Below are 23,376 nucleotides of genomic sequence, written 5' to 3' on the forward strand. Positions count from 1 at the left end.
TGCAAGGCTAGACATGGAGATCAGTAATAGAATTCAACAGAAAAATGCACTCTATGAGAGTGTGAGAAACATGGTGTAGAGGAAGGAAGTATCAATGAATTGTAAACAGGTGATGTATAAGATATTACTGCCCAATACTGAGATATGCAGTGGAGACCTGGACACTGACAGAAAGACAGGAGAATAAAATCCAGGGCAGTGAAATGAAATTAACATGAATACTTTTTTTTTCTTTAATTTTTTCTTTTTTCTTCACAAGTTGCTTTAGGTTGCACCGACATGGACAAGTCTTATGGCGACAATGGAATAGGAAAGAGGTAGGAGTGCCAAGGAAGCGGCCATGGCCTTAATTAAGGTACAGCCCCAGCATCCATCTGGTATTTATTATTTATTTATTTATCATATGATGAAGGTATGTACACATATATATAGTTTCAGGATAAATGTGCGTAGTCACAAGTTCGTACAATACTACATAGGTCTAGTATTTTGACCCAATCAACTGCTTCATCCGATGTGCGGTGAATGTTCATTAGCGTTCCTTTGAAAGCTCGAATTGGGCAGTCAGCAACAATGTGGTGGATATACTGAGAAGAGGCACCACAATCACAATCTGCAGAGCTAGTCCAACACCATTTGCACAATAGATAACCACATCTGCCTTGTCCAGTTCTTATCCGATTGATGATTCTCCACTGTTGCCTTGGAAGATCAAATTCTTGTACGCGTTTAGAAGGATTCTCAACTAGATGTTTGTTGACTACTGAAGACTGATCCCACTGGGCTTTCCATGAACTGTTAACATGAAAAGAGGTTCTTTCTATTTTTCTTCAAGTTGTAGAATCCATCTGGTGTGAAAATCGGAAACCATGGAAAGCCATCTTCATGACTGCTGTCAGCAGGGTTCGAACCCACTATCTCCCGAATACTGGCCGCACTTAAGTGACTGCAGCTATCAAGCTCGGCAGATATGTTTTTGGATCTATCTCGAATTAGCGTCGTCAATTTTGCGTGGACAGAAAACTGACAAAGTGGTAACCAGGAAAGCAGTGTTCCTCATCTTCATCATGTTATTACACTGCCTTCTACTGTATATACAGTAGGTACAAATGGTGCCGTGACTACCGTTTTGTGTAGGTCACAGCAAACGGTAACATCCATGAAGGCAACAGAATTTTTCTCATATGTGCCTTGCGAATATTTATGGCCATAAAATTGTGCGCTAAATCAGCGGCCATACTGTTTTACAATTTGTTTTAAGCTGCACCAACACAGCTAGGTCTTATGGTGATGATGGGATAGGATGGGGATCATTGTAAGTACCTAGGTGTTAATATAAGGAAAGATCTTCATTGGGGTAAACAAATAAATGGGATTGTAAATAAAGAGTAGAGATCTCTGCACATGGTTAGGAGGGTGTTTAGGGGTTGTAGTAAGGATGTAAAGAAGAGGGGCATATAAGTCTCTAGTAAGACCCCAACTAGAGTATGGTTCCACTGCATGGGACGCTCACCAGGATTACTTGATTCAAGAACTGGAAAAACCCAAAGAAAAGCAGCTCGATTTGTTCAGGGTGATTTCTGACAGAAGATCAGCGTTATAAAAATGTTGCAAAGTTTGGGCTGGGGAAGACTTGGGAGAAAGAAGACGAGCTGCTTGACTAAGTGGTATGTGACGCAGATGTTGATTCCCATAGGGAACCTGAAATATTTGTCCCGAATGAGTAAAATGAGTAAATGCTGGCAACCAGGAATGAGTTAGCTGGAAAAATAATGGACCAACTATATTGGTATTATAAGCAGTATGTTCTGAGCTGTCAGTGGAGAGATAGTATGGAATGACATCATTAAATGAATAAGTTTGTGTGGTGTCTTTAAAAGTAGGATAAATTGCAATATGAAGATAAAGCTGCAATTCAAGAGGACAAATTGGGGCAAATAGGAAGGGGAGTTATAGATTGGAATAAGTTATCAAGGGACATGTTCAATATATTTCCAATTCCTTTGGAATCATTTAAGAAAAGGCTAGGAAAACAACAGATAGGGAATCTGCCACCTGGGTGACTGCCCTAAATGCACATCATTAGTGACTGATTGATTGATTGATTGATGGAAAACCCTAGGAATGGGAATGAAGTGGCCGTGGTTTAAGGTACAACACCAGTATTTGCCTGGTGTTAAAACAGGAAACCACGGTAAACCACCTTCAGGACTGCCGACAGTGGGGCTCGAAACCACTATCTCCTGGATGCAAGCTCACAGCTGTGTGACCCTAACCACACGGCCAACTCGCCAGGTTCGGCCATATTGTTGAACGTAGTTCTTGATTTTTGGTACTCTTTATTTCCCCTGTGGGTGGAGTGAAAGGATACATTATCTGTATGTCCGCTACTAAGAGGGGAACAACCCAAGAATCTGTACTCACTCTGTTGTCTTCTAAGCCAAAATATATATTCATGGTTCTATGTTTTTCGAGGTAGCGGAGAATTTTTTTTTTTAAAAGGAAGTTTGATACGAAAGACGAGAAATGACAGTGTAAGAAATGATGACATCAGGAAGGAAATCAGAGTAGAAAAGCTTTAAGACAGAATGGAGAGGGATAAACTTACTTGGCTTGGTTGTCAAGAGGATTGAAGAGGGAGACATGCCGAAACAGATGATGGAGACCCTGATAGAAGGAGGGAGGTCAAAAGGGAGATCCAGAATAAGGTGGTTGAAAATGATCAAGAACACTATAATTCACAGAAACCTGATTTGAAAAATAGTGGAGAAACAATGGTGGTTGGATAGAGGATGATATAGATGTCGATTCCCATATAGAACCTGAAATATTTGACCCGAATAAGTAAATTTCTAATACCAATACAGTTGGTCCATTATTGGACATTATAAATTTTCCAGCTAACTCATTCCTGGTTGCTAGCATTTCACCCCAGTGTGCTAAGTTGGGCTTATTAGTTGGTAAATAGCACACCTACCAAGATGCATGGCTAGTGCATACCGTGGAGGCCACTGCGTAGGATTCTTTGGAGCCACCAGCACTGCCAATACACTATGATAGACTGTGCTCATTATAATTAAATCACAGGGGTAGGATTTTAAATAATTAACCATTAAGTATCGCTTAAGAAAGAAAATTAACGCAATTATAAAATACAAATGAATTTATTATACAAAAAAAATGAGATGAATCGGAAAAGTTTCCTTAAAGCGTGGAGGAATTTATAATTTACTTTACTGAATATACTATTGCTTGCTTTATCTAATTGAAGCTCACCAATTGCAGCTTCCGTTGAAGTCATCTGGTTTCCGTGGTTACTCGTTCTCTTCTTCTCGATGTAGAATTTGCTCCATGGACATCCTTCCTTCCTTCTATGATATGGTACGGGCTATCTGGACTACCACTCCCTACTTGCCTAGTCTTTAAATTAGACATTGGCCCTATACTTGTAATAACTGATCAGCGTTGATCGTATGAGGAGAAAATTCAGAGATATGAATTTTTTCATAGTAGTAGAAATCTCAATCCAACTGAGCTATACTATTTATACGGTACAGACTTGTACCAAATTTCGTAGACTTGAACTAAACATAGTTCTTCGTCCATAATATTTACTGAAAATAACACAAGCCGTAAGCTTGTTTTATCTCACGCAGATCCGATAACATTACCGCTCCTAAGTACTGTATCGAAGCGACAACACATTGTACAAAAATAACTATGTTGCGGAGCGACCACACACTGTTTCAAAATCAAATAACGTCGTTCAAAGTAGATGTTCACAGTAGAAGTAGTAGTGATGGAGTAGTTAGCTTCACAGCAGAAGTTGTACTTAGTTAGGTAGGTCTCGTTCTCGTGGTGAGAATCACTATATATCCGGGTTCACCCCCACTCTTGGTAACAGTTCAATCTCAAAACTCATATACAACGAAGTATCTGATTGGATATATCAAATTATCATCTCCCCTTCTCTTCTCTCTAGTCGAGTCCAGTAGGCGTGGCGATGATGTACTCTGCTGGTATGCAAGCCTCGCGCACAGGTCGCTGTTTACTGCCTTCCCCAAAACCCATGACTCACGCAAAATCCCAGCTTTTAAGAATAACTTTCCGTATACACAAATATGAGATGAAATGAAAACAACTATGTCTCAACATATTGACCGTATTTACAACATAATGAATTCCTATCCTACATAATATAATAATTTAAATAATAAAACTATGTTATCATATATACAATACGATTCCAAAAGGCCTTGATTACAAATGATTGACGTTGAATAAATATGTTATTACAAATAATTGCCGATGGTGGATAAACTTGATATCAAATGATATCGCGTAAAATGATATAATATTACATTAGTAGGGCTGGATAAGCCTGGACGGTTACAAGGTGCACTGGGTATTCAAAGGTCTTTTAAATCTTGATCTGGATATTGAATTTTTGTCATGTGAAAAAAAGTTTGTTTTCTACGTTCCCTTGTTATTTGACAGTGTATTTTTACCTTGCACCTTTTGAACGACAGGCTGAAGATGATCCTGACTAAAGGTCAAAACCGGTCCCAATTGTGATTACCTTATAATGTAAGTAAATTCATGTCCTCATCCTGAGGTAGTGTAGCTCTTTTCAGGCACACCCCCAATGGAGGTGAGCTGCATGTACCATTTTAACCACATACCAGCTCTCCTGCCATTCTTAAATTTCTGACAGTACCGGGAATCGAACGCAGGCCTCCAAGGATGGCAGCTAATAGCACTAACCGTTACGCTACGGAGGCGGACACTTATAATGTAACCTTGCATTAATGAGTTTTCTTATTAAATAGGTGGAACCAAAATATATTATTAATTTAATTGTAATCTCAGTTCAATGCGGACCAAATGAAATTCTTATCTTTCAGTGTGTACCGTGCTTATAAGTTACAAAGGATTGGAGAGGGGATACAACCTGCTGAACACCATCATTTAGTTAGCTCCCAACAACAGACTTGTAAATTTTAACAACAATTGAATTAAATATAAATATTTTTATTAGCTAAAACATTTAAAATCACTATTTACTCACAACTATTTACAGTTTTTCAATGAATAAAATTATACATATAAAATGCAATAAATAATAATGTACAATCTCTGACTTTCATTCTAGTGATTTTCCAACATCATTGCAATGCACACACCTACATACGGCAAAACACCAATCAATAAATTAATATAAATTAATATCACAACATCAAGCCAAGTTTATTACACTACTTTGTGAATGGACATTAACCACTCTGCTCCAACATGGGGTTCAGATGCTGCTCGACAGATGACGTTAGGGATTCCTTTGCTGCACAGAAAACAAAAAATCCTTTGTTACTGAATTCTGCATATGAAAACAAAAAAGACATTCCTTCAAAGACATTTGTGAGGTGTACTACGTACTAATAAGACCACTATGTTTTTGTGCTGTACTGACTTAGTAAACAATCCTAGCACGAAACAGTTATACAAGGTACACAGGAACACACAATATTCAGCATTGCCAGATTACTTGTTATTACTAAACTTCAGTAACAGAATATACAGGGTCTCTCATATAAACCTAGACCGAATGCACGGTGCTTGTACTCTGCGCTACGGCAGCTGCAGTATGGCAGGCGCATGCACAGTTGTTGACCTTGCAAGCAGCCTGCATGTGTTCGACCTGGCAAGTATGAGTCGACAGTCTGAATCTCAGCTGTGAGAAAAGTTGTCACTGCAACACCGTATTGTCATATGTAAAAGTTCTGGTTTCATCTTAATGGTCAGGTGAACAGTCATAACCCTCGCTATTGGTGTGCAGTAATTCCTAATAGTGTTTATGAAGTCCCTCATTGTGATAGAAAGATTGGTATTTCATGTGCTATTAGTGCAAGATGAATAACTGGGCCTTTTTTTTTTTTTTTTTTTGAGATGAGAGTAAATGCAGAGAGGTACCAAGATGACATTTTGACAGTTAATGGAAGAAGAAAAAATCATATGAGTGGTTTCAACAAGATTCAGCCACTGCTCATACAGCAGAAGATTCCCTTCTTACAATCTCGGAAGTGTTTGCAGACAGAGTGATCAGTGCTGGTCTATTTCCCTCGTTCTCCAGATCTAAGACTCTGTGATTTTTACTTGTGGGGTAAACTGAAAGAAAAGGTGTATCGAACAAATCCCCACACATTGGAGGAATTGAAAGAAAATATTACGAATGAAATCAGAAACTTTGCAGTGGCAGAACTCTCTCATGTTAGCCAGAATATGATTACCTGATACAATGCCTGTATAACCCAGAAGGACGACACTTCCAGCATCTTTTATAAGACAAGATTCCATATAAGATTGTATACACACTTTAAGGAGGACGGCCGCGCGCGACATAAGTTCGGCAGAGGCAGCTGCCATAGCGCAGAGTACAAACACCGTGCGTTTGGTCTGAGTTTATACAAGAGACCCTGTACATAACTGAAGTACCATGTACTTTATTTTTTATAACTGTTAGGTTCTTCAGTTTGCCAAACTAACTTTGAGTAGTAAATTTATAAACTACCTGAAAGAGTGGTGGTGGTGATTATTATTTTAAGAGGAAGTACAACTAGGCAACCATCCTATATATAACTCTAATCAGTGAGAAAAAATGGAATGGATCCGACACTTCCAAAAATAAAGGTATCGGCCAAAGAAGGATAAGAGCCATGAAGGGTGTCAAAACGAAAGACTCCCTAGCCCTTGCAAACCTAATAGCATCGGGGTCAGAATGGAACAAGAGTTAACCAAGGAAGGTCAGACATTCTAGATGAAAGTGAGGAGCCTGGCACAAATAAGTGGAAGCAATGCCAGGACTCAGCTAAGGGCTCTGTGGTCGCCAAACCACGCACCAAAGTTCAGAGCCCCTGGGGCCTCTTTTAGTCGCCTCTTATGACAGGCAGAGGATACCATGGGTGTTATTCTACTGCCCCCACCCAAGGGGGAATCCTGAAAGAGAAATAATATGCTGGAGTAGAGACAAAGGGAGACATCATTAAGATAAGTCTCCAGACTACAAGTTCAGAGGTATTTAAAAAGAAATGTGCATAAATAAGTTACTGTATTTACTCGCATAGCTGCCAACTTTACAGAACCAGAAATCATGAGATTTTGATATGAAAATCAGGAGATACAATTGGTCAAAACTGCTTATTATACATATCTTGCACAATACAGGAGTACTACTGTACTGTATATATTATAACACTTATTGTCTCAAAAGAAGAAGTATAGGACCTATATACGCAATCATTTAGACATAGTGAGCCTATAAATCTCACACACATGTTTTCAAAACTAAGATGTACCCACCAACATTCTAATGACAAAATTTTTTTGATTCAATTGAATTAACTAAAAGATTCATATTTTACATGTGATGTTTTTGTAAATATATTTTTATATGTGTGTCAACTGAAGATGATCCCTTAGGGATCGACACCGGTCTTGACCTAATTTACCAATTTTGAACTAAATAAATCTGTGTATTGATAAGGTGGTAACTTTTAAATTATCTTTATACTGTTATCCGTAGACACTCGACCATTTCCACGAAAATGATGGTCAAAGTTTCTGATGTGCTTCATGTGACTTTTAGCGCATAAGAATTTCAACTAACACGGTGGTGCAGCGGCTATTGCTGCAGCTTCACTCTTTTGCGCCCATGTTCAAATCCTAACAATTTTTTTTGTGTGTGTGTGTGTGTGTTTCATTTAACTACTTTTGCCCATTGATGATTACTACACCAATGTTTCTTATCGAATTAGTGGGTATGTTTTTGTAATTGGATGTTGTGTTATAAGTACGGATTTATGGTCGTCATGGTCCCCAGATTTAACCACTTGTGACTTTTATTTATCGGGGAGCTTAAGAAATAAAGTGTATGGAAGAAACTCTCACACACTGGACGAACTGAAAGAACATATCTGGAGAGAAATAGCCTCACTTACGGAAGACAAACTTACGCGTGTGAATCGGAGTTTCCTAAGACGATGCCAGAAATGTGTGGATGTAGGAGGAGAACATTTCCAACATCTCTTTTCATAAGGTACGAGCTTATTTTCTTAATTACTAATTTTCTTAACTTTAATTCTTATCTGATGTCATGCACGGATAAAGTGAGCAAAGTGCTGTACTTGTTGCTAAGCCGCAGAGCGGAGGGAGATGGGTCAACGGGAGGGAGATAAGCCGGGCGCAGCCAACCGATGAAAGAAACTCAATGTATATTATGACGTATTAATTTTTAAGCAGAAGATTCTGCACAAATGAACAGGTAACTTCCACAATTCTGGTCCAGTAGGTCTGGGTTTATATTTACAATAGCATTTTCAACAAAACAAACAATGTAAAGTTTATCAACAGACAGACTTCTTCAATAATATGAAGCTTTTCCTTGATTCTAAATGAGCAAAAAGGAGAATTTGTTACACTTTCAATCATACATTCACACCCCTCTTCTAACAAGTTAATTGCTGCCATAAACAATGCTAAAAAATAGCAAGATTTATATATTACAAGGGCAATAAGGCATGCATCTGCATTTTTTGGTGCCAACCTTTGTAAAGTACAGTAGAATAGCAACTAAAACGAAATTTGACCAAGTTTTCAGAGGAAACTGACAAAGTTTCCCCGATAAAACTGCATGTAAAGTTTTGAGATTTTTAAGTCACGTACCGGTAATTAATGTTCGAAGCCAGCCCCGCGGACTAACTTGCCTGCCTCTCACCCGGAGGGTCCGGGTTCGATTACCGACCAGGCCAGGCATTTTTACCTGGATATGAGGGCTGGTTCCAGGTTCACTCATTCTATGATTACCTTAACTGAGGAGATATTTATTGGTGAGATGGCGACCCCGGTCTAGAGACAGGCCTTCGGACTGAGGGCGGTCGCTTGGTAGGCGGAAGGCCCATTGGGGCTGTAGTCTGGTTTGGTTTAGGGGCTTTTGTAAGTTTATAAGTATATATATTTCATTTTTGTAATGTTTAGCCCAACTGTTTTACCAATGATGCTTTCAAGTTGATTGTTGATGGTTCATTCGTTTCCGGATTTTCCGTTTTCCCGTGTTGTACATTTTTTTTTCGTGGTATCTCCAAAAAAACAGAGAATCGAGGTTCCACTGTATTTGCAAATATAAGAAATATCTAAAATCTTTAGGCTAATATATTTTGCTACATTTCTGCTCCAGCAAAGATATGCAGAGAATGCCCAACATGACTACCAGGAACCTCAAAATGAAGAAAAACTAAAACCATGACAATATGTAAATCCAGGCAAACACCTACAACAGACATCAAACTTGGCCCTGACAAAACTGAAAAAGTGAAGCAATTTTGATACCTTGGAATCCTAATTATGAGTGATTATCAGAGACTAGTAGAAATCAAGAGAAAATGATAGCAATGGCAAAAGTAAAATTAACTGGCAAAATATCAGATCCTTTTGAGGTTGAGACTGGCATTCGACAAGGTGATGGACTGCTATCACTCCTTTTCAGTCTTGTCCTGGATAAAATTTATTAGAGAGTGGAAGAAAGAACTAAAAATTCAGAACCAATGGAAACCCACTCAACTCAGACGAACAAATGATAACATCAAGATCAGTTGCTTGACTTCCACACACGACCTAGCAATAGCAGTGGACAATTAAATCACAGCAATCAAACAGAAGTCCTCAATGTATGTGCTGAAAAAGTTGGGCTACAAATTTCATTTGAGAAAACTTTTTTTGTACTAGATTAAACATTCAGAAACTAAAAACAAAATACGAACAGATAAAATGAGTTCTACACTTTGCAGAACCAACAGGGTTAGAAAAGGAAGCACAAAAGGTTTGCCTACAGAAACTCAAAGAGAGTGTAATAGAGAACATGCAAAAAAAAAAAAAAAAAAAAAAAAAAAAAAACCACACACACACACACACACCAGGCACTACAATATTGTGATCAAACCTGAAGTTCTATATGCGAGCAAAATGCTGGTACTCAATAGAAAAAGGGGCTCTAGAGAACATTCTGAAGGAAGAATGAACATGAAAATTCTTGGTCCAGACATTTTTTTAAAGTTGGATACAACTGAAATCCCATAAAGCAACAGAGAAAATGTCGCAGATACTAGAAAACTAAGACTGAAATTTTATGGACATGTTCAAAAACTCCTAACAACAAGGCTTACACACAAGATGAAGACATACAGCAGACACTGAAGAGACCATGGATCTAAGAAATCAAAAAGGACTTGGAGGAAGCCCAGACAGACACATTAGAAATATTAGACAGAAATCTGTTCTGTAAAAAAAGTAAACAGATGGTTGGTACAGCCAAAAATTGAAGTTCCACGGAGACCAGGAACCAAGTGGATGGAAGAAAGGAAGTGAGACCACGGAGAAAAAAATGAAAGCCATGTGGAAGACCAGAAAGGCGAATCATAATAGCACTGCGTGATACAACAGGGTCCATATGCAAATAATAATAATAATAATAATAATAATAATAATAACAACAACAACAACAACAACAACAACAACAACAATAATAATAATAATAATAGCAAAGGCAGCCTTGCAAGATAAAAAGCATTTGCTGGCCAGCAAACACATATAGATATTCGAACTCAGAAGGTCTTAGTCCCAAAAACCTTTGTTTGGAACATGCTTCTGTATAGTTCTGAAACAGGAAAAAAAATATTAGAGGGAGCTGAAATGTGGATATGGAGAAGAATAAAGATGATAAGTTGGACTGAAATGAAGAGCAATACCAAAATCCTCAAAGAAATAGCAGAAAAACAGAGTCTAGTCGCTGAAATTGAGAAAAAATGAAATAAAATTTATTGGTCACATTCTGTGGCATGAAAAGTTCCTTTGCAACCTTATAGAAGGAAAAATTGTCAGGAAAAAAGATGAGGACGATGCAGCGTGTCTTACTTCAAGAACCTACTTCTGGCTGAACTGCAAGATCTACCGTACAGCGAGTAGAAAAGGCTGGCCCAAGATACTCATCGGTGCCTGCGGTGCGAGGCTTAGCCTTTAGAATATGATGACAATTCTAGTCCTTAAAATTTTAAATAAAAAATAAAGAAACTCTAGCCCCATTATATACAAATGTTCATCACAGAAGTGTCATACAAATAGGCAAAACTCTGAATATATCAAATGGCAACAAAACCATGAAATAAATACAAGATAGATACACTTCCTATCTACTGGCAATAATAGGCCTACTTATAGAATTCATTTAAAGAACTCACCAGCTTTTCTGATGTGTTTCGTAACTTCAGACTTTGACGATTGACTTTTTGTCAAATGCATCACCTTAACATGGTGTTTAAGGTCCCTTTTCATAGAAAACTCTTCAGAACAGGATAGACACTTATATGAAGGATATACACTATGACTTGTTTTTATAGTCTTTTCACGAGCAGGAATAAGTTCGCTCTGCACTTTGGGATTGAAAGGATTATATCTGACTGTATGATGTACCTTATTAATGTGATTTTCAAGTTCCTTAGGTTCACTGAATGTTTCAGGACACACAGTGCATTTGTATGACTTAGTTCCCTCGTTAGTTCGACAGGAATGTTTAACCAGTTCATCTTTCGAAGGAAATATTTTGTTACAATGTTCACATTTCACTATTTGAGATTCTCCAGCACTATCACTTTCAACTTCATGAGAGAAAGCGTGTTGTATAGATTCACGACCATCTGCACACGTAACACCACATCTATTGCAGGTAAACGGGGGTTCTCCAGGATGACGTCTAATGTGGCGCATCAGAATGTTCTGAACACCAAAAGCACTCATACAGAACATACATTTGAAAGGCAGTGCCTTTTTATGAGTTGCAATGTGAGCTTGCAAGTCACTTTTTGTTGTAAACCTTGCGTAGCAGATGGTACACTGGTGATTTTCACCAGGGTGTGACCGTGCTGCATGTAACGACAGACCACTGCTACAAAAGAACGGTTTCATGCACAATTCACATCGATATTGCCATTCTGCCGTATGACATCTCATGTGACTTAACAGTTCATTCCTGACGTAGTAGCCCTTATCACAGAACTTACAAGGGTAGGGTATTGTAGAGTGGTGAGTTTTAAGATGCACCATGAGATGTCTCATCACTGTGTATGGTTTACCACATATATCACACTCTTTAGGATGTATCCTTATGTGGATCATCTGTTCCCGATGGCTGCGCAAGATAAGTCCACAAGTTGAACAAGAAACTGGTATGAAACTGGAGACCATCTTAGATGAAGACAACCTAAAACAGAAATCAAAAGGTGTGAGAATATTACAAAAGATGGTAAACCATTATTATTATTATTATTATTATTATTATTATTATTATTATTATTATTATTATTATTATTATTATTATTATTATTATTATGAGAATTTGGCTCAAATCGAGCTTGCCATTATGACAAAGAAAAACACATTTTAATTTCAGTTTATAAAATAAGGTTTCAAAGAGATAATCCTGATAATCCTGATAGCCACCCCTATTAGGAAATTGAAAGATCAGCCTCTTAATCATTTCATATGAACGATATATCTTTCATCGTTGTTTGGGTGCAACCAGGGTTTGAGCTAAAACTCAAAATTAAAATTGTCAACCATCAGGTGGATTTCCTCTCTGGGACTTTATTGGAAAAAGAAAATCCAATACATGGTGTTTCAGGTCGGGGAGTATAAATGTTGTCTAGCAGTCACCAACAAACTTTTTAGCACCGAGTCCGCTATGGTGTGAATGTGTTTGAAAAATGGTTTTCTTCTTAGGAAGTTCAGAGTCTTCTTTGGAATTGTTCCTCTAGTGCCAATCATAAGCCCAATGACTCCCCATTTTTTAATTTCATACTTCTTTCCGAGATCCTCAGTGCGTGCTTTATATATATATGACCTTTCTTTCCTTGCACACTAATCAAGCTCAATTGTTGCTTCATAAAAGTGAAGTCTAAGAATAGCAACAGACTGCTTTATAACAGTGACCACAATCCTTTCCCTGTGGGTACTCTTCCAATTAGTATCTTTTACTGCAATCAACTTGATGCAAGTGTAATGGACTAGTATAACTTGGAAACAATATTCTCTAGCCCATGGGTAAATAATGAAAATATCGAGCTTAATTTATTATTATTATTATTATTATTATTATTATTATTATTATTATTATTATTATTATTACTTGTGAGGTGTGGCTATGAAGTTGTTTACATCTATTAGTATTATTATTATTTACGTAGTTGTACGAACTTTATTTGGTATAAATCGTGGTCGTATAATTTGTGAGGTTATGTCATGAAACATCTGCAGTATGTATATTAATATGAGTTTATTTAATGTAAGAACATGTAAATAATAGTATGTAATTTATTATTACCTGTATATATGATGTATATTTTCACTGCAATATTGTGCAACACACAGTAATAGTCCAGAACAACTTATCTATGAAACTAGAGAGTTACAGAAAAATCCATTCGTTGTAAACAGGGTATTGGAGACTCTCAAAATTACAAGAAAACATGTTGTATCATATTCTTCTAGAAGCCTGACCAGGCAACATATATAAAGAGGCAGTCTTGAGGGTGGAGTTGAGTTGTTTAACAAGAGTTGTGAGTGTAATTCTTTAATCGAATATGTGAATTCATGTTGTGATTGGTAGTACGATGACATGCTATTGTGGCAGTCTTTTTCTTCTACTTCTTTGTAGTAGTAGTATTTTGTTTCAAGATGGCAGTTTATTAGTGTGTGTGTGTGTAATATGTATATATCATTTGTAAATAAAATAGTGTACACAATTAACAGAATTTTGTGTGTTCATCTATATGGTGACAACAAACTAAAGAAAGTGGAATTGTATCTCAGGACCCAAAGAAAAGACCAGTGAATGTGATTTTCTTAAGATTATATTTGTTTAAGAAATATATCATGGGTTCATAGATGACTTTCTTCTTGTTAACCACTTTCTTGGGCTGCTTACCTGCTTTAAATTTCATCATGATGATAATGATTGTTGTTTAAAGGGGCCTAAGATCTAGGTCATTGGCCCCTAATAGTACAAGATGAGACAAAATGTGAAGCCAATTAAAATTCCAAACTTCATCCAATGACCAGAATTCAAAACATGATGATGAATATGAATTTAAAATAATCAGCAGATCCAACTCACAATATTGAAAGTTAAAATAATTCCAAAATCCATCCACTGGCTAGAATTCAAGAAGATGGTTATGAACAATGATTATGAACTTAAAACAATCAGTGGATCCGACCCCCTCCATTCCATAAAATAACTTAAAACAATGGTATAAACTGAACGAGGGAATGTTTCCAAAGTAAAATCCTAAATCGATGGTGCTTGTTGTCTAAAGGGGTCCAAAATCCAGGTCACTGCCCCCTCATAATGGTACTAATCGCTGAAAAAGTAGAACCATGGTGTTCGTCATGTAGTGGTACTAATCACAGGTAACGTAGACCCTTGTGTTCCTCAAATAATGGTAATAATCACAGGCAATGCTCGCACCTGTGGTATTCCTCACATAGTGGTACTGATTCCAGGCAACATAAACCCATGGTGTTCCACATATAGTGGTACTAATCACAGATACTCTAAACCCATAGTGATCCACCCATGATGATGGTAATCACAGACCCATGGTGTTCCTCACATATGGGTACTAATCGCAAGTAAGTCGACCCATGATGTTCCTCGCATGATAGTATTAATCACAGGTAATCTGATGGATCAAGAGCCAGCATCCCTTGGTCGCCCCTTTTAGTCACCTGTTACAACAGGCAAGGGATACCGTGGGTGTATTCTTGCTTCAGATTTCTTCCTGATAATGTCAACTCTGGAGTTATTGACATTTTCAACAAGGCAGTGGACCTTTGTTTGGAGAGTGTTGGCAATCAACTCAGAAATGTGTTATGTCATTTAATCCTCAGTGGTTTACCTGCAGTACACTTTCCCAACACATGAGGTAGGGTTTCATACTTACCGCAGCCTACAGTGGTTTGGACTGGAAGAGCGCCCTGGGAGAGGACAGGCTGGTGCTAGCATTACTGTCATTTGTAACATGTCCCTCCATTGTAAACTTGAGAGGGCTTCATTCCTTATCACGCAGAAGTTTGTAGCTGTAACTTCGCTTAACAGTTCTACTCGTTTGCCCTTGTGAGGTTAAGCACACCATGCAACATATTACAGTGCTCTCAGGTGTTTCTTCAGCTGTATGACTGTTTTGTCTGCTTAAATCTAAGAATTCAGCATTTAAAATTTTCCACACTGCTCATTTTAGTTATGCTTGGTATGAGGAAAATGGAGTTTTTGATTACATTCAGGTTTTTACTGAAAGATTTTGAAATTAATCACTAGCATGTTAGTGAATCATCTTTCCTCTTTGCAACAAGATACCGTATTTACTTGCGAATTAGACCCCTTTTTTCCCCACTCTTACAGCCAAAAAAAGTAAAGGGGGGGTCCAATATGCGATAACCTCAAATTTTGTGCAGTGAACACATGACTTCCAGGCTATAAAGAGCTATAAATTATACATGTAAACATTCTACACTGTTCTTTAACAAACCTATGAATGTATTTGAGTTATACGAGCTACTTTTGTTGGAAGGCAGTACTTCTAAATGTAAAAAGTCAATAAATGGTGAACACGACTTTTAGGCCTACATATAAAGTAATTATAATCCATTTCAGTTACTCATATCATGTCATTCATTTCATCTCATTAATTCCTCTGATGAGGTCGACGTCAGGAAGGGCATACGGTCGTAAAAACTCGCTACGAAGATTCGTCTCACTTCATACTCTACACCATAGAGAAAAGGGATAAGGGTATCATATTATGCAATATTGATACAAAATAACTCCATGGCCAGTCATGTGTCTCTGTCAGTTGAGCAGTGGGCCTACCACACAGTAAACCTGACCACTGCTTTCACTTTAACTGTCTTGCGCCGCTAACTTCCCTGCTACTGGCATGTCGTCATTCCAACTGACGTCATCTTCACTGTCGTCTCATCAGCCATGCACTGCAATTGAGACAGAGAGCATTCGAGGTCCCGTCTTTTTGAACCTTTTAAAAATAGTTTCGTACCTGACTATAGAATCCAAACTGTGTGAAGCTATTCCCAAACGGTTTCTGGAGATGGTCTCTGATATTCCCCGTTGGTGTATGTGCAGCAAAAGCCACTCCTTTTAAATAAAGCTGTGTTGTTGAAAGCGTGCCAAACCACTAGCTGATAACTAGCGTATGTTACGAGTTGTATTTCCGAATGTAATATATAGTGACTGGAAGCATTTTTTTGATAACTGTGGCTGTTGAAAGCCAGACCCTTAATTCAAGTATATTTCATGCTTATTCTCTACATTTATCAAATCAGGATTTACCTAAACAGCTGTAAATGAGTTAAGAGAGACCGCATTTTTTAGGTTAGGTATGGTATCATCCGGATAGTGCCAAAAGTTCAACGATGGAAAGAATAATAACAGGAAAGTTATGAATATGCACAGGTGTGGCAGTAATGCATTTTATCATCATAATGTTTAATTTTGTACATTCGTTGTCTCCCATTTTTTATTAACACATACCCTAGTATGTTTTGTTTGGCATCTCTGAAAATCGTTGAAAGTAAGTGGGGACATAAAAAATTATTATTATTATTATTATTTGTTAGGTACGTTGGTGAGTAAAACAATTGTGATTGGATCGTTTTTATCATGTTTTAAACCTACTTCTCTCCCAAAAAAAACTATATTGGTCCAAGTTACGAGATATTAAATGATTACTTTGTTAATGATCTCACCTGACTATATTAATAGGCCTAGCAACAACTGTAAACATTTCTTAACTAAAGTAAACTCGTTTCCTCATCCCGAAGTGGTGTACCTCTTTTTTAGACAGGCCCCCAGTGGAAGGGAGTTGCATGTACCATTTTTACCGTAATCAACCTTCGTGCCATTCGTAAATCTCTGGCAATACGGTACTGGGAATTGAACTCAGGCTCCCGAGAACGGCAGCTAATTGTGCTAACCATTATGCTGGCGGACATTTTAGGCCTACGCTGCGGAGGCGGACATTTCTTAAGTACGAAACACAGATGTACCGCATGCGTATTTTCATTGCGTGGATCGTACGAACGAAACTATTCACAAATTTGTGTGACGTCATCAGAACTGCATAAGACTTGTAGCCGCTTTGAAGCAGAATCGTTGTTCTTCTCTGAAGACATAAAATGCAGACTAACACAAGCAACAAAGACCTTTCTTAAGAAAAGAAATTTGCTCACTTTGAACATTGATATAGAACAACATTTTTGAAGACTTTCATCTGGACCATGGCATTGAATCGAAGTGAAACATGGACGAAAACTAGCTCAGAAAGAAAGAGAATGGAAGCTTTTGCAATGTGGTGTTACAGATGAATACTGAAGGGAGCATGGGTAGATTGAATCATGAATGAAGAGATACTGAATTGAATTGGTGAGAGGAGACCGATTTGGATAAATTTGATCAGAAGAAGATATAGAATGATAGGACACATCTTAAGACACCCAGGACTTGTTCAGTTGGTTTTTGAGGGAAGTGTAGGCAGTAAGAATGGTATGGGTAGACCAAGGTTTGAATATGACAAGCAAATTAGAGCAGATGTAGGATGTAATAGTTACGTAAATATGATTAGGTGCATTCAACCAGTCTATAGACAATAACGACTATATAAGTTTCATGAAAATAAGAATTATGAGTTACTGCTCTATGATCACAAAATTCTATTTTATTCAGTTACTTACATATCATCCTTGATCTGACTGTCGACAACATTTGAGTTCAGTTCAAGTTGAACACTTGAGGCCTGGTGTGCCTAAAATATAACAGACAGAATAAAACAGATAAGCGAAAATCAAAATACAATGAAATATTTGAAATACATACAAATTAAAATAGAACAGGTTACACAAAATGGAAAGTGAGTTCCTATGGCATCACTAAGAATTTTTACAGGAATAAATGCTTATCTAAAAATCTTAAAATAAGGCACTACAATACAATGGTGAAACCAGAATGTCTTTATGCAAATTAATGTCTAATTTTGAACTATAGTTTAGATAAACATGAAGTAACAGAAAGAAGAATCATGAGAAAATTCTTAGATCCAATGAAAACAACAGAACAATGGAAATTAAGAAGTAATAAGGAAATATACCAGAACATAGAAAATATTTATTTATTTATTTATTTACATTTTATGGCCTTCATTGGACCACTCTAGCCAACTTTATACAAATAATTTTTCAGTTTCCTGTCAGCCCAGTATTTCTTCATTCTCTAGGATCTTATCTTTCTTTCTTTCTTCATCGGAAATCAACCCTCCTATTGTCTGTTTGTTGATTCTGGTTTCCTTGTCTGTGAGTTTCCTGATTTTGTCAGTTTTGTTTTTTAGGTCTTCCACTGTAATTTGTAGTTCATCCATATCTTCCTTGATTTCTGTGATCCACTTAATGTTGCACTTACTATTCCATAATTTTTCAAATATTCTCCTGATGATCCTGTTCTCTGGTGTCCTGATTATGTGTCCAAAAAATGAAATGCGCTTTTTCCTGATTGTGCTCTTACTGGTTCCATTTCCTTGTAGATAATACGAAAAAGGAAATTGCTATTTTTTGGACATTTCTATATAATGGATGATAACAGATTGACAAAACAGATATTCAAGAATCTTTGGGAGAAAATGTCAACAACCAGCTGGATACATGAGTTCAAGAAACATTCAGAAAGAAATAAAATAAAAGCAGAGGAAACTATAGAAAGAGAGATTTTTAAAAAGAAGGTTTTAAGAATGGAAGGATTCCAAGGGAGAATGAAAAGGAAACCCGGTCCAAAGTGGTCTGAGATGAGAAGAATAAAGCGTAGTGCAATGATCAAATCAACTTACTTTATTTGCAAACGAGGTCTATACCTTGGTGGCAAATGATACACAAAAATACATTATTCTCAACAACTACATTTTAAGTTAAAAAGAAAAGAACACATTTTTCTTAAAATACAGTATTATACAATTTACATCAACATTTTTTCTATTAAACACACAGCTCATCCTTAATAAATTTATATTATTTACAAAATTCTACTCATAATATCTTCTGTACTTACACACATAGTCAACTCATATACAGTATGTGGAATCACTTCAAAAAACTACTATACAATATTGCTATAAGATTTAAATGTACATAGCTTTTTTTTTTTTTTTTTTTTTAAACCCATTTTGGTACCGAACGTGTCTTAACCAGAGCTCCTTTTGCCACTGCTTTTCAGAGTTCCTGAAGGGCCTTCACAGCTACTGTAGCGGTCCCAGGGCCCCCGAAGTCCCCACTGTACTTCACCTCTACATGCAGTCTCCTACTTCAGCTGTCCAGTCTCCATAGACAAGGGATGGAATTAATTTATTCACAAAACTTCTTTATTACAATAACCTACACAGGTCGAATGCCTTCTAAAATTTCTTTTCTCTGTTGCCATTTAATCCTTTCTTGAATATCTGCATAGATTTGGAAAAGGATCAAACACTTCCCCAGGTAAACTGTTCCACTCCTTCATGCCCTTCCCAATGAATGAAAATTTACCTGAATCATTTCTGCTAAAATCCCGTCTAATTTTATACTTGTGATCAGCCCAGCCGATATAATTATTTTCCAACTGAAGCCTCTCACGGATATCTCCCCATGATTCCTCTCCTGTATAGGCTCTATATAATCCTATAAGTCTAGTTTTCTCCATTCTCTAACTTAAAGCTCCCATTACAAATCTTGCTGCTTTTCTCTGCACACCATCTATTTCTTTCAATAGGTATTCTTGGTGAGGATCCCAAACACTGTCTGCATATTCCAATAATAGATGAACCATACTTCAGTAACTTTTCTCTTTCAATTCTTTAAGACATGGAACGATCTGTATGCTTTCCCAACAATGTCCTCAACATCACCCACCCAGTGCAAATTACTTTCAATTCTCATACCTAAGTATTTGCATTTGCCATCTATTGGGACAATTACCTCATCCAAAGTATATTTAAATTCAGTTTTTAAGCTCCTTGTAAATGTTGTGACAATTGATTTGCCAACATTAATCTTCATATTATTCTCTTCAACCCATTGTTGGATACTGTCAAGGGCCCTTTATAATTCTGTACAGTCCTCTATGTTATTTCCCTATAAACAATTATATCATCTGCGTACAATCTTATCTTATATTTGCATATTTGCATATATTAAGAATAGTAAAGGGCCAACAATTTTACTACCCTATGGAATTCCCTTCCAAACTTTCTCTTTCTGTGATACATGATTTCCTACTTTGACTTTTTGAACTCTTGAATTTAGAAAAGTTCTTATCCAACATATAACCCTTATATCCAATCCTATTCCCTCCTCTTTCTTTAATAATATTCCATGTTCCACTCTATCAAATGCCTTGGAAAGATCTATGGCTATGCAATCCAACTGGCCTCCTGAATCCAACTGATCTGATATGTCATCCTAAAATCTCACCAGTTGTGCCTCACAAGAAAATTTCTTTCAAAATCCATACTGGCTTCTCATCAACCAATTTTTATTTTCATATACTCCTCTAATATATTTTGCTGTTAAACTCTCCAGTGTTTTACAAACTATACTGGTCAGGCTGACTGGTCTGTAGTCCTCAGGTTTCCTTTTATCACCCTTTCCTTTATAAATTGGTATTATTATAGATTCATTCCATTCCTTTGGTATTACACTTTTATTTGATGCTTGTTGTTTTAAGAGGCCTAACATCGAAGGTCATCGGCCCACACTTTTATTTATGATATAGTCAAAGGGAAATTTTAAATAAGCCACTAGGTACCACCCCACTGTCTTTAATACCTCCCCAGTGATTTGATCACTCCCTGCTGCTTTTCCTTGCTGAAGCAGTTGGATTTCTCTGAAAATATCCTCATTTGTGAATGAGAATGAGAAGCTTCTTGTTGTTTCCTTATGTGTCTCTCCTCCTCTATCTTCTGTTTTGGTTTCCAACTCCTGACAATTTTCTACTGAATCTATGAATTTCCTACTAAATACATTTGCTTTCTCATTATCAGGCCTGCAGATTATGAGGTGTCGTGTGGTCTTGGCTTTCTAGACCGGGGCCGCTATCTCACCATCAGATAGCTCCTCAATTCTAATCACGTAGGCTGAGTGGACCTCGAACCAGCCCTCAGGTCCAGGCAAAAATCCCTGGCCTGGCCATGAATTGAACCCGGGGCCTCTGGGTAAGAGGCAGGCTCGCTACCCCTACACCACAGGGCCGGCACAATATATGAATACAGCTTTTTCCATTTCCCTTCATGGTGATTACCCTCATGAATTATGCCATTCATGTAATTCTCTTTTGCTTCCTTCTTCACTCTATTAAGTTCCCTTATTAGCTGTTTTCTAGTTTATTCTCCCTACCATCTTCGATTTTCCTGTTTACATTCCTACATTTTCTTTTTAATTTCCTTATTTCCTTTGTATAATAAACAGGGTCTGAGGTCATGTACCCTTCCTAACAGGTACAAATCTCTTCTCTCCTTCCCAAATAATTCCATTAAAGTTTGCCTGAAGTGTATCCACATTACTCCCTTCACTTATCCAACAACTGAATTGTGATTTAAGAACAGAAGAAGGCTAGCAAAAGATCATAGAGGTCGGCGTTAATTAGGAACTAATATTTAGAGGCCCCATGAAGAAAAGGAGGAGGTAAGCCCCGAATTGTTCAATTTTAGTTTTTCTTAACAATTCCTTATCTTGTTTGACCCTCTTTTTTGGCACCAGTCCTATATCCATTACTACAGCCTTATGCTCACCTATCCCTTCAATTACCTCAGTATTATCAACAAGTTCTCCATGGTTTAACCAAGAGTACATCTAGTAAGTTATTGAGACGAGTTGGTGCTTGTAAAACTTGTGTAAATCCACCCTCCCAAATTAACTTATTTGCCAGTTTCTGTTCATGCAGGAATACTGGAAAGAACGGAACAGGAAACAACAAGGAAGGATGAACTGAAATTGACATGTGATCCCTAGGAGGCCTCATTATTAGGAGGAAGAAGAATTATCTGATATGGACTGCTGAAACAGTAGGTAACTAAAAACTTGAGAAAGAAGAATAATTGTGACACTTCCACGTAACTACGCACACAAAGAATAACCCAATTTATTTTCATTTATCGAATGGCTTTTAGCATTGGGACATGTTCAGCTCGCCTGGTCCAGATCTTTCTATTTGACTCCCATGGGCGACCTGCACATCCGGATGAGGGATGGTGATGATGATAATGAGGTGGGGAGAGGATGAAACCCGGTGTCAGCACGTAGCCTACACCTGTTGAATAACACCAAGGGGTCTGCTCAAAGCTTTACGTCCCTATCTGATGGATGAATTACCATCAACAGCATCATATGCCCTCATTCCATATGAACATTGCAGAGAGGTTTGGAATTTTTAATCCAGGTTTCTGGCATGCAGTCTAGTGATTAGAAATTGTTTACCACCATCTCTCCTACCCTGCTGGCCAACAGTCTGATGGTGACATTCATTTCGACCAACAGGACTTGAACCGGCTAATCACGGTGTCAGACCATATAGACTTCAATGCCTTAAGGGGAGACCCTAATGAGCTTTTGACCGAAAAATGACCAAACTCCGAAAGAAAGAAAAAATTCGTTAAAATAACTCCCATAGTTTCCTCCACCCACCTATAACATTTATATTTGCCTACATTTGTTTTTAAATGCTATTTTAGTGGCTCTTTTACGTGACAGCACAGACCTGCCACGCCCCTGTTTTGAGTGGAGGGTGCTGAAAGCCCTTCTTACAAGGTTTTCTGTTTGAATTTGGCGCTGGAGATCAGTTCACGTAAATAAAAGAGGGTACATAGATGCCATCTGTTGTCATTTAGTCGCACTAGTTGCTACTAATCTATGTTTAGAATCTACAAGGAGTGAAAAAATGTAAAGGAAGGCTTTCAGTAGGCCTATACCTGTGCTACTAACTGTGTGTGTCATATTTTATGCATTTATACTAAAAATATTAGACCTTGTCTTAAATATGCAGTAACCTACTTCCCGCTGCTGCTTTTACTCCTTTAATTCATGACAGTTTTTTTTTTTTTTGTAAGCACAGTGACCATTTCACTCCAGATTTATGGTGAATTGAATTACAATTTGAGTTCTGTAGCACAGTTACGGAGCAATCATACCATCAGTGCATTAAGCTAAAAGGAAGTAAGAGTAATATTAACCCTAGAACGGTCGGGTGGAAAA

General features: G+C 37.4%; 1 protein-coding gene across 5 annotated transcripts in view; it reads right to left on the bottom strand.

Moving 5' to 3' along the window:
• Positions 1-5,010: 5,010 nt before the first annotated feature.
• Positions 5,011-23,376, bottom strand: part of LOC136880983 (zinc finger protein 501) — a 59,739-nt gene continuing 41,373 nt past the window's right edge. For 4 of the 5 annotated variants that reach the window (XM_067153555.2, XM_067153552.2, XM_067153553.2 and 1 more), the window contains 3 exons: positions 17,845-17,915; positions 11,283-12,301; positions 5,011-5,338 (listed from right to left, as the gene is read on the bottom strand). In XM_067153555.2, coding sequence (XP_067009656.2) covers positions 5,274-5,338; positions 11,283-12,301; positions 17,845-17,915 — 1,155 coding nt within the window. In that variant the 3' untranslated portion in view covers positions 5,011-5,273. The remainder of the gene's footprint in view (positions 5,339-11,282; positions 12,302-17,844; positions 17,916-23,376) is intronic. The other variant, XM_067153556.2, reaches the window with a different exon arrangement.

Source organism: Anabrus simplex, chromosome 9 (assembly GCF_040414725.1).
Source record: "Anabrus simplex isolate iqAnaSimp1 chromosome 9, ASM4041472v1, whole genome shotgun sequence".
Taxonomy (NCBI): domain Eukaryota; kingdom Metazoa; phylum Arthropoda; class Insecta; order Orthoptera; family Tettigoniidae; genus Anabrus; species Anabrus simplex.